This window comes from Theropithecus gelada, chromosome 7a (assembly GCF_003255815.1).
Source record: "Theropithecus gelada isolate Dixy chromosome 7a, Tgel_1.0, whole genome shotgun sequence".
In the NCBI taxonomy this organism is placed as follows: Eukaryota; Metazoa; Chordata; class Mammalia; order Primates; family Cercopithecidae; genus Theropithecus; species Theropithecus gelada.
The window spans coordinates 54,378,320-54,391,131 of NC_037674.1; the positions used below are offsets into that span (position 1 = coordinate 54,378,320).

General features: G+C 43.0%; 1 protein-coding gene across 4 annotated transcripts in view; it reads left to right on the forward strand.

The window, feature by feature from the left end:
* Positions 1-964: 964 nt before the first annotated feature.
* IREB2 (iron responsive element binding protein 2) overlaps positions 965-12,812 on the forward strand; it is a 63,686-nt gene continuing 51,838 nt past the window's right edge. The window contains exons 1-2 of one of the 4 annotated variants that reach the window (XM_025390236.1): positions 965-1,264; positions 3,332-3,421. Coding sequence is in view for 1 of the 4 variants with exons in the window: in XM_025390233.1 (XP_025246018.1) it covers positions 1,881-1,899; positions 3,332-3,421 (109 nt within the window). In the remaining 3 variants the exon portion in view is untranslated. Of the gene's footprint in view, positions 1,265-1,718; positions 2,401-3,331; positions 3,422-12,812 lie in introns of those variants that run through there. The other 3 variants (XM_025390237.1, XM_025390233.1, XM_025390235.1) reach the window with 3 other exon arrangements.

Here is a 12,812-nt window from a genome sequence, read left to right on the forward strand (position 1 = left end):
TCTCCTTTATATTATAGTTAGGTCATTAAGTAGAGTATTTATTGTTGTGTATGTAGATTGTATTACCTATGAATTTCATGCTGGGATTTTAAAGAGATGTTACAAAATACAGCAAGGTGAATAAAGGAAATATATTGGAGTTTGGGTTGACAGGGCTTGGATCAATGATTAAAGGGAGTGGGTGAAGGAGTCAGGTATAATGTGTTGATTTCTGACTTGGACAACCAGGTGGATGGTGGCGCCATTCACTGATACAGGCAATACAAAAGAAATAGTGGGCTTTAAAGAGGGAAATGATGAGTTCGGTTTTTGAGATTTTTAGCTTGAGGTGCCTTGGGATGTGGAGGCATCCCATGGGTACTAGGATATATACCTCCGGGTTTAGGAGATAGGTTTAGGTCACAGGCAGACTGGGAAGCATCAATATATTAACTAATAACTTAAATCAAAAGATGTATGAGATGGGCCAGGGAAAATGGACAGAGGGAGAAGGTACAAGACCAGAGCCCTGGGGGCACATTTAATGTCCAATCCTTTTTTTTTTTTTTTTTGAGACAGGGTCTTGCTGTGTTGCCCAGGCTGGAGTGCAGTGGTGCAATCATGGCTCACCATAGCCTCAACTTCCTGGGCCCAAGTGATCCTCCCACCTCAGTCTCCTGAGTAGCTTAGACTACAGGTGCATGCCACCACATCCAGCTAATTTTTAAATTTTTTTTGTAGAGATGGGGTCTCACTATGTTGCTCTGTTTGGTCTTGAACTTTTCAGCTCAAGCCATCTCCCACTTTGGCTTCCTAAAGTGCTGGATTTACAGGCACGAGCTACTGTGCCAATCAAGTGCCCAGTACATTTAAAAGCTGGGCAGAGGAAGAGGCCTGCAGAGGAGCCTGAGATCAAGCACCCTTAGGAGAAAAAAAGAAAGTAGAGTCTGAGGTCACAGAAGCTGATGGAAGAGTATTTTTCAACAATGGGAGAGAACCAGTCAAGATTGAGATATGTGAGATTAGAAAGTGGAGTTATGGCTGACCTTGGCTAAAGGCATTTCTGGCAGTGGAAGCCAGACTGGAAGAGGATAAGAAGTGAGTCGGGGAGAGCGAGTATGAGCAACTCTTCCTGGTAAAAAAAAAAAAAGTTGCTGCCCACAGAAGATAATGCTTGGTAGGTGGAGAACATAGGGACTGAAGGAGCTGAGGCGGAGGGATGGAGAGGCTTAAGCATGTTAACTGCCACTGGGAAGAAGTCGGTAGAGACGGAAGCTATGGGAGTGTAAGAAAAAATTCATTCATTCAACAGTTGAGCACCTCCCACGCGCCCGATCAGTATGGCCGCCCCCACTTGAAAACACGCGTGTGGGTCGCCCATATCTGACAAGTTAATGCAAGGCTTTATAGTTAGGTAAAAGCAGTTCTCCTTGAGCTCTTTCTCCTAACAGTTCCGATTCCGACCCTGACTCCAACAGACACCTCGTGGGAACGCACACACCGCTCGAACTCATGAGCCCAACAGAAAACTTAAGGCCACAACTAAGTAACGGATCGCTGCCAAGGCCAAACTAGCCACGCCAATGCCACCAACGGAGCCTCCCTGGCGCTCCGCCCCCGCTCGCGAGAACAGGGGCAACGGCGCGAGAAATCGCTTTCTGGTGAGCTCCGCCCCTTCTCTTTCTTTGTTTTCCTGTCCGACGATCTCGCGGGAGTTAGGCGACAAATCCCGCGAGCGCAGACCCGGGGCTGGCTCTGGGGCTCTCGCGATATTTGCGCGAGCCTGCTTCCTTCTTTCCTCCCTTGCCAGTCCGCCTGTCTTCCTCCCCCTCTTCCCTGCCCGGCCTCCCCCTTCTTCCCCCGCTGGCCCCCTCCCCGCAGGGATAATATGGTCTCCGGCGATGGACGCCCCAAAAGCAGGTCAGTTTCGGGCCTCCGAGCTGGGTCTGGCAGTTGGAAACGCGCGCTGTCTAGGCGCCGAATTCCTTGCTTTTCTCGCCTGGAGTCGCTCGGCAGGCGCCCAGGCCCTCGGGGCTCGGGTTGTGCTCCCCTCAGGGCCTGCCTGCTGGGCCGCCCTGTGAGCCTAGGCCGCGGAAGCTGGGGCTCTGGGTCCTCACCCTCTTGCGCGACCCCCGCAGGGCGGGCCGCCCCACCGCTGGCCTTGACCAGCACCCCTCTCTCTTCGGTGGCCGCTGCCTGCTGCCAGCGACTTCCTGGCCCCCGTCAGCAACGCCAGGGGCAGGGAGAGGCCCACCATCTTCCCCTGCCCGCCCCCTCGTTGGCGAGCGATGAGGGCGGGGGCCTGCGTCTCCGTGTTCGGGTTTCACGCAGCTAGATGTTGATTCCACGGTCCAGCCTCAGGCCCCTCAGTCTCTCTGTGCCTCTGGAAACCGAATCAGGGGCAGTCAAGGTTGAACATTGGTCAGTCAGTTCTCCGACCATTTATTGCAACGCTGTCTCCTCCCCCGTCCACCTCCCTCTACAAAAAAGAAAAGAAAAGAAAAAAAGACTATTTGTTCTGAAAATGGGCTGTGCTTATGTTTTCTCCTTTTGGATGAAAGCCTTAACAATGTTGAGGGTCCTGCCCACCCACCGCTATGAGTCTGCACAAAAGATCTGAAGGTTCTTTTCAACCTCAAGGCTGCCTCCCCGCCACTGCCCCCTAGAATGTTGGGAGCTGAGGCACATTCAAATAAGACCTCTGGATCTTTGACTTTGTAGTTCAGCTTCAATTCGTGCAAAACCAGAAGGACTTGTCTCTTTCGGGGAGAATATGCTAATTTCCTAGATATTCTGTTACTTTTCAGTACTACGCTCTGGTAAGGACTTAATTGAGAAGTTTTTTTGTTTTGGTTTATTGAATGCTCTGTAAAAATCCGTCTTTTGGTTTTTATTTTTAATCAGTCCCTCTAATGTTAATTGTGGAATTCACAAATTCCTGTCTCTGCAGTTTTCAAGACATGTCTTTCCAAAACGTCCCCGTGGATTATTTAAATCATTCTTATTGTCCCTTTCCAGGTTTTCTTCGTTACATTTCAGGAGTGAATTATCTTACTAGTTTTTACTTGACAAATTATGGTTTAGAGCTGTGCTGTCCAGTGTGGTGGATACTAGCCCTGTGTGACTTTAATCAAAATTAAATAAATTAAAAATTCAGTTCCTTAGGCACCGTAGCCACATTTCAGGTGCTCAATAGCCACACGTTGCTAATGACTACTTTACTGGACAGCTCAAACATAGAATATTTCTACCATTGCAGAAAATTCTATTGGATAAAGCTAGTTTCCAGGTATTTTCATTTGAATAAGATATTTTGTTGCTGCGTTTAATGAAAATATATATTTTTTTTCAGGATACGCCTTTGAGTACCTTATTGAAACATTAAATGACAGTTCACATAAGAAGTTCTTTGATGTATCTAAACTTGGAGGCACCAAGTATGGTAATGTTGCTTTACATTTTCTTGGGTTTGTTTAGTCTCTAATGATGAAAATGCATTTGTCAAGCTGAGCTGAAGAAATTTTAAATGTATTTCCACCGTATTGTAACAGGTACACCTACACATACCTATAACATTTTAAATACTCCTCTTGAGACAACTTTTGTTCAGGGAAGATGTAGGCCCATACCTTAACTTCTCACTTAAAAATCTAAGTTAATTAAGGACTATTTTTTTTCCTCAAAGAAACCAATAATGCAGTTTTCAAGTTTTTGTGAAGACGGGGGTCTTGCTATGTTGCCCAGGCTAGTCTTGAACCGCTGGGCTCAAATAATCCTCCCGCCTCTGCCTCCCTAAGTTTTGGGATTATACATGTAAGCTACTGCGCCTGGCCTAATGTGATTTTTAGAAGAACCTGACTGACTGATTATATTCTACACCAATTAAATGTATATTTTACTTTCTCTTTTCTTGTTTTTTTTTTTTTTTTTTTTTTTTTGAGGCAGAGTCTTGCTCTGTTGCCCAGGCTGGAGCACAATGTCATGATAATAGCTCATACAGCCTTGAACTCCTGGGCTAAAGCAATCCTGCCTCAGCCTCCCAAGTAACAAGGCCTACAGGTGCATGCCAACACACTTGGCTAATTTTTATATTTTTTGTAGTGATAGAGTCTTGCTGTGTTGCCCAGGCTAGTCTCAGATCTCAAGTGTTCCATCTGCCTCAGTCTCCCAAAGTATTGGGATTACAGGCATGAGCCACTATGCCTGGCCTATTTTACTTTGTCAAATGAACAATGCCCACATCTGTTCTTTCTGCTGTCTGTTGAATAGGAATTACCAACAGGACCCATTGATTTGAGTTGTTCTGAAGTATTGGGCGTGATTTGCCCCAACCTCCACACCTACAGTTTTGGCAGGCATTCTCATTCACCTTATCAAGGTCAAACCTTTCTCTGTGGTCTCAGAAGAGTGAATGTGGGTGACCTATAGAGCATTGAATGGAAGTTTTGGCTTTACTGACAGTTGAGTAACTTTCTCAATTAGGCCAGTAAAGAGACCTGTTTAGAAGACTGATTATTCTTTGTGAACTTTTCATGACAGTGACATGAAAAGGTAAATTGAATGCCACATCTGTTGCAGTCAGCTTTGGAAGGAGCTTTAACCTTTTTTTTTTTTTTCTTGCATTATTTAATTAAGAAGATTGTTCTTTTGATTTTTCTGTAGATTTTGAGGAATTTAAATATTCTTGACTGCTGTGTGTAATAGGTTTTGTGTATTGTGAAATACAGCTATTTTGGGGTATCTTAGAGAATCCCCATTTTAGAATTAGGTTGTCATTTAAAAATAAACAGTTTGCCAAAATGAGAGCAATATCCTTTACCTTGCATGTGTAGCTGCAGTGATTTGTGTTGATATGTTTGTTAAAGGAGGTTGATCATTTTCTTAATGATGTATGTCTTTCACATTAATTTTATCCCTTCACTGATGATGAGTTTGCATTAATTTTGAAAACAGCTAGATTGATTGTTTACAAGAACAGTCGTTTTATTTCCCTTTTACTTCTCCAAAATAATCTAGTGATCCTGGCTTGGAAGTCTTTTAACCCAGATTTCATAGTTTAATAAATTAAAGGAGCACATATGATGTTTTGAAAATTGAGTATACTGTGTATAATCTGTAGAAATGTGCTTACTTGAAGATGACCTATATTTCTCAAATTTAAGGAATCAGTAGGAAACTATCAAAAACAACTGTAAAATGGATTGAAAGGGAATGATTGATAATCTGAAAGTTAAATTTTCTCTGGGAAATAAGCTGTCATGGGAATTTGTACGTAACTGTACAGAGTACATGTGTACTTAACATAATTCCAGAATTACCAGTTTTTATAACCATGATAAATGCAATAATAGAATACCTGTGAATATAAATACTTTCAAAACAGAAAGTTGGTTTTTATTTATGTGGGGTCAATACCCTGGTTTTTATTTTATTTTATTTTACTTATTTTTTTGAGACAGGATCTTGGTCTGTCACCTAGGCTGGAGTGCAATGGTGTGATCTCAGCTCACTGCAGCCTCTGCCTCCTGAGTGCAAGCAATTCTCCTGCCTCAGCCTCCCAAGTAGCTGGGACTATAGGCGTACATCACCACACCTAGATAGTTGTAGAGACGGGGGTTTTACCATGTAGGTCAGGCTGGTCTCGAACTCCTGACCTCAAGTGATCCACCCACCTCAGCCTCCTAAAGTACTGGGATTATAGGAGTGAGCCACTGCGCCCAACCCCTCCTGGTTTTTCAATAGAGTGATTATTATGAGAGGTTATTAAGTAATAATTAAGTAATTTCCTAATAAGGAGTAAAATTTGAAGAATTGACTTTGAAAGAAAGGAACTTAGGAAGTATTTGGTTGTTTAGCCTTAGAACAAAAAATTCTTACTGCATTTTTGAAAGGAACAGATTGAATTGCCTCCTAGACATATCCCTACAAAAAGATATTGCTTTGGTAGTCACCAAGGTTCAGAGCCAGTTTTCTCTGCCTCCATTCCACATTTTGATGCCTGCTAGGTTGAGAATGACTGTTGTAATGAGTAACAATTAATGAAGGGAATGGATTCTATCCCTCATAAATGTTGCAGAGTAAAGATAGTTGAGAAACATTGTTCTGAGCTCCATGCTAACCGTATTAGGGATGCCTACAGCTGCAAGGAACTGAAAACTTGCTGTCCAATGACTTTAAGAAATAGGAGTTTATTTTTCTAACGTAACGAAGTGTGGAGATGGGCAGAATGGGGCTGTGCAGCACCAATCTCAGCAAGGATCTGGGCTCGTCCTTTCTTCCCATTTTGTTTTTATTCTTTTGGTTGCACCTCCAGGCATTATGTCTGTGTTCCAAGCAGGTGGAGGAACAAAACAAGAAGAAAAACCCTCTCCAGGGGCTTTTGCCTCTTTGGCCAAAGTGTCAGTGGCCACTCTTAGCTTCAAGAAGGCTGAAAGATGGAATAATCATGGTCTTCTATTATCCATGGGGGATATGTTCCAAGACACTCAGTAGACACCTGAAACTATGGATAGTACCAAACTGTGTATATACTGTTTGGTATATATATTTTTCCTATACGTACATATCTGTGATATAACTTAATTTATAAATTAGGAACAGTAGAGATTAACAATAGCTGGTAATAGAACAGTTATGACAACGTACTGTAATAAAAGTTATGTGAATATAGTCTTTCTCTTTCAAAATATCTTATCGTGCTGTTCTGCAGGTAACTGAAACCACAGAAAGCTATAGATAAGATGGGGTACTGTATTTTACCTTTACAGCTTTTACAATAGAGAAAGGAAAGGGAGAAGTGGTTGGGAGTGAGTGGTAAGTGAACTAGCCTAGTCTATCTGCGTTACCAACCTGATGCCTTCTCTTATTCTGACTTTAGAGTTCAACACAGATTATTTGATTTCTGCTTTTTTACTGCTATTTTATCCTTTTGCTTCCCAAATTTATACTCAAGGTACCTCTATGGAAGTGGGCACATCTGAGACATTGATTACATTTTGATCTTATATCATTTTGCTTGTGCAGAATCTTTTTTTTTTTTTTTGAGACAGAGGGAGGCTCGCTCTGTTACCTAGGCTGGAGTGCAGTGGCACGATCTTGGTTCACTGCCACCGCCATCTCCAGAGTTCAAGTGATTCTCATGCCTCAGCCTCCCAAGTAGCTGGGACTACAGGTGTGTGCCACCACATCCGGCTAATTTTTTATTTTTAGTAGAGATGGAGTTTTGCTATATTGACAAGGCTGGTCTCAAACTCCTGACCTCAGGCAGCCCTCCTGTTTTGGCCTCCCAAAGTGCTGGGATTACAGGCGTGAACCACTGCACTTAGCCGGTTGTGGGGAATCTCTTTAATATTCTGGAGCTGGCTGTCTGGCACTCCAATGCGCTGACTAGAAACATGTCAAAATCTAGGTAGTCTCAAAATGTAGATTTTGAGTAACTCTTAAAAAAGAAATTATAAAGATAGGGTCTCACTGTCACCCTGGCTGGAGTGCTGTGACATGATGATAGCTCACTGGAGCCGCGAACTCCTGAGCTCAAGAGATCCTCCCACCTCACCCTCTCGAGTAGCTGATTTGGGTGACTCTCTTAAGTAGATCTCTGAATTTGAAACTTGCTATTTTTAGGGAGAGGAAAAATCAGTGTTGTCTCCATGTATGATGGAGGACAGTCAACACCAGATAATTAGAATGAACAGCATAGTGGAAACATGAATGACTATCTCGAATGAAGGGGAAGACAGTAGAGAGACTGGCCTAGCTGGAGTGAAAGGTAGTTTTAAGATAGTACCTGTTACTGGGCAACAGGGCCTCTGGTGGTGTAAAGCCCCCAGGCACCCTTCTTTATCTCAGGTCATCTCATTCACTCTTTCTTTTGTCCTTTCTGTCTGCTTGCTTTTTTAACCACAGTACTGCTTAGTCCTCCAGTAGAGCTGGGACTTAGTGTCCAAATCCTACCTTGCAGCCTTTGAAAGAAAATCCTGTATTTATTTAGGAGAGTTTTTATCATTTAGAAGAATCACAGAAAGACAAGAACATTGCAGATGGTACAGAAAGTCTCATTTTTATGTGTATACAAAAGTATATGTAAATATGCTACTTTTAATAAAAATAGAGTGTATGTTGTAACCCTTTTTTTCACTTAATATATCATGAACATCTTTCCATGTCATTGAATACAGGTATCCCTTGCCATCTGAATCTATTTGGTTTCTCAGTCACGGAGCATGAGTTCAGGTAGAAAGGGATACCTGTACTTCTCTACAGCTTCTAATAGCTGCACGATATTGCCTGTATGAGTGCATTATGGTTTAGTTAACAGACCTTTGAATATTGCAGCTGATAGTAACTTTTCTCTATAAAGCTTTGCATGTGCTAATACTTACATTTTTGTGCAAACTTGTCATCATATAGAATTGTTGGGTTGAAAGTATGTTATTCCCTCCACCCCATCACACACTTTTATTTTTATACTTTTACTATTTTCTGTTGATTCCAGTCTTTTATTTTTTATTTTTTGAGACAGAGTCTTGCTCTGTTGCCCAGGCTGGAGTGCAGTGGCACAATCTCATTTCATTGCATCCTCCACCTTCTGGGTTCAAGTGATTCTTCTTCTCCAGCCTCTGGAGTAGCTGGGATTACAGGCCGATGCCATCACACCCTTCTTTTTTGGTATTTTTGGTAGAGACGGAGTTTCGACATGCTGGCCAGGCTGGTCTCGGAACTCCTGGCCTCAGGTGATCCACCTACCTTGGCCTCCTAAAGTGTTAAGATTACGGGCATGAGCCACTGCGCCCGGTCTGGTTCCAGTTTTTACCTTTGCACTGTAAGGAACAAAAACTCACTCAAGTAAAAAATAGGTTGCAGTTTCCAGACATCCAAAGACAAAGGAAGAAAGCATAGTCAAGTTTCAGGGAACCAGAATTTCTAAGCCAGAGGCAGTGTTCTGTTTGTCACTTGAAGGCTGCCTGGTTTCCTTATTTTCTGTTTCTTTTTGAATATCCAGTCTTCCATCTCTACAGCTTACTTTACTTACTCATTTTTGTATAATGCCCAATATAGCCACTACTGACCATTCTTGTATGTTATGGCTGGATTACCAACCGGTTAAGACTGTACCTCTAGGTGACTCTTGTACTTGTTTTGTTTTTTTTCCTCAGGGTTTTGCTCTGTTGTCCAGACGAGTGTAGTGGTTCAATCATGGCCCACTGCAGCCTGGACCTCCTGGGCTCAAGTGATCCTCCTGCCTTAGTCTCCCAAGTGGTTGGTACTACAGGCACATGCCACCATGCCTGGCTAAATTTTAAATGTTTTGTAGAGACAGGGTCTCCCTACGTTGCCTAGGCTGGTCTTGAATCCTGGCCTCAAGCAATCCTCCTGCCTCAGCTTCCGAAAGTGCTGGGATTACAGGTGTGATCCGTTGTATCTGGCTTACCTGTTGTTTTAACCTATTTTGACTGCACTTGTCAGGAGTCTATTGCTGGTCCGGTTATCTTGCTGGTAGAGACACAAATCTGGTCATCTTTTATGTGGACTCTTGAAAAGACTGGGTTGGGAAAGCAATGAAATAGTTTGCTTGTAATTTGTACACATAGTACCTAACTTTCCAAGGATTACCTTTACCTGACATTATCCTACTAGTCCATGTTCAGCCGTATATTTATCAACCCTCCACATTTCAACTTTGCTTTTATTGTCAATTTCTATTCTAGATTAGGCCCTTTTGGTTCCAAGGAACAGACACTAGCTCGAGTGAAGAAGGATTTATTGTAATGATACAGCACAGCACTCTCCAGGCCAATGAAACGTGGCTGTCTCTCAAGAAAATGGTGGTGGCCCAGAATTAAGAAAGTTCTTTATTATTTTCTCTGAGGAGCTTCAGATTTCTACCCTGTTCCACTCTTCTACTTCCTCCACTTCACTATAGACAATCCCCCTCTGCCCACTCACTTTGTACATGGCCTCAAATGGCAACCTCAGACCCTAGCTTACCTCTTAACACCTTTCCGGTTCAGTCTCTCTGTGTCCTGATTACACCTTTCTGATAGGTGAATCTAATCGCCCCAGTGTCTCCTTTCTCACAAGACTTTTGGTCATCAGCCTGCCAGGGGATTGGCTTTTGCTTCGCTGCTGTAACCAAGGAGGCCACAGGCCACTGAGAATGGTAGCAGTTTGATAGGCACCACGAAGGACATCTGTTGTATTATGTTAGCAAATAATGCCAGTTTACATGCTTACCAGTAGTGAATGAAAAGAATATGTGTTTCTGAACCTTGATCAATAGTAGATATTATTTTTCTTGTTGGCTCAATTTCTGTTGGTCAATGAAGTGAAGAAAAAAATGTTTTTTCTTTTACATTAAATTGGGGGGGTTATTGTGAAGATTTGAAGGAAATATGAAAATTGAGGGGATCTGATTGTGTGGTCAGATTAGACTTTTTGTTCCCTTCAGTAGGCTTGTGTAGAGCCCATGATTCTGATTGAGCTGATTTCCCTATTTCTGCTTTCCTTTCTTTTTCTTTTTCTTTTCCTTTTTTTTTTTTTTTTTTTTTTTGAGATGGAGTCTCGCTCAGTCACCCAGGCTGGAGTGCAATGGGGAGATCTCGGCTCACTGCAACATCTGCCTCCCAGGTTCGAGCGATTCTCCTGCCTCAGCCTCCTGAGTAGCTGGGATTACAGGTGTGTGCCACCACACCTGGCTGATTTTGTATATTTAGTAGAGACGGGGTTTCACCATGTTGGCTAGGCTGGTCTCAAACTCCTGACCTCAGGTGATCCTCCTGCCTCAGCCTCCCAAAGTGCTGGGATTACAGGCGTGAGCCACCACTCCTGGCCTAATTTTTTTAAATCTTTTATAGAGATGGGAGTCTCCTGAACTCCTGACCTCAAGCAGTCTTCCTGCCTTGGCCTCCCAGAGTGCTAGGATTACAGGTGTGAGCCACCGTGCCCAGCTCATTATTCTGCTTTTCTTTTTCTCTTGGTTCTTCTTTGTTTCCATCTGTTTTCTGCCTTCTCCCTAAGTCAAGTTCAAGGTATCACAGAACAAGACTGAGGCAGCCTATTAGATGTGGCATTTGTGCTTGGCTATTCCCTATGCCACTGGCCAGACTCTAGATTGGTTGTCTGTTGGAAGGCTGGCTCCAGGTCCCAGCCATTCATGACAGGGTGGCAAGACTACCCAGAGCCCACCAGCAATTGGTGTAGAGGGAACTTTTTAGAAAGAGGGCTGTGGTATAGGCATTCTGAGGACCTGCCAGTACAGGTGAAAAAACAAAATCTTATGCAGGGATCTGTTTTGTTTTCTGCTTCCTCAGACTCTTGTCAATGGCAACGTATGTATGTAAGTAAGTATGTGTTTATTTGAGACAGTCTTGCTCTGTCATCCCAGCTGGAGTGCAGTGGCATGATCTTGGCTCCCTGTGACCTCTGCCTTCCGAGTTGAAGTAACTCTTGTGTCTCTGCCACCCGAGTAGCTGGGATTACAGGTGCGCACCACCACGCTCGACTGTTTTCTATATTTTTAGTAAAGATGCGGTTTCACCATGTTGGCCAGGCTGGTCTCGAGCTCCTGGCTCAAGTGATCTGCCCGCCTTGTCTTCCCAAAGTGCTGGGATTACAGCCATGAGCCACCGTGCTGGACCCAATGGCAATTTGTTTAAAAAGAGGGGAAAAAAAGGTCAGAGTTTGTTTATTTATTTGAAGAGACAAGGTCTTGTTCCGTGGAGGTTAGACTTTCTTTATTGGAAATCATCTCTATCCTGCCTGGTTCTGGTTAGAGAGAGAAACACTTCTTTGCTTCTAGTCAGACATGGGCATGGGTGAGTCCTGTTGCCAGGCCTGATGTGATTACAGGGCCTTTTAGAAGGGCTTCCTAATCTTTTCTCCAGGCCCCTAGCCTTCAGCAGGGCTAGCTTTACCCTGTAGCTATGCTGGCTGGTTCCTGCTCTGGTCTTCTAGCCCCCCTTTCCCAGTCTGGACTCCAAAGATGCAATCTCTTTGGGGGCTTTTGGCAGGCTTAGAGAACCTGTGGCTTCAGTCTTTCCCCCTTCCTTCAGGCTGATGGGTTTCTCTGTTACATTTAGTTATCTAAAGCCTGCTTACTAGAGTACTGATATTCCTCATGGGTAATTTCTTCACTACTGTTTGAACTTGGAATTTTCCATTTTTACCAATAACAACACCCTTTTACTTCACTCTGCTGCTTCATGATAAGCAGGGAAGATAGTTTTAAATCTGCCGTGTGCAGATAATACAGATAAGGTTAAAAATCTAAGTAATGTGCCTAAGGTCACAACATATCTTCTAGGTGAGGAAACTTAGCCTTAAACTCGTATCTTCTGATTTCAAGACCAACACCTTTTCTCTCCAATACCATACTATTTCCCAGTTTAGTAATGTCAGTAATAAAAAAAAATTTTTTTTAAGTATTTGTTGAGTATGTATTTATCCACTTCTATAAGCTCTGTTATACACTTGGCCAAGGTCCCACAACTAATTACCATTACCTACTAAGTGGTGGAACAGAAGCATGAACAAAAATCTTGATTCCAAAACCTATGCTTGTAAAAACCTATTACAGCAGGGATTGCAAGCTCACGCTTATAGGGACCAGAGAGGCAACATAAACAAGTGAAATGCTCTGCTGGGAATTGTGTGGCAAACAGGAAGGCACATGTCCTATATAGAGTAGGTGCTTACTAAGTTCCAGCAGAAGTATAAGGTTGTATTGTAAAGTGTTCTGATTGAAAGACCTGTGGTTTTTTAAATGTTGGCAGTTAAATTTAAAATGTGAAAACTCTGCAGAACAAGCAAAACATGTCTGCAGGCCAGCAGACATG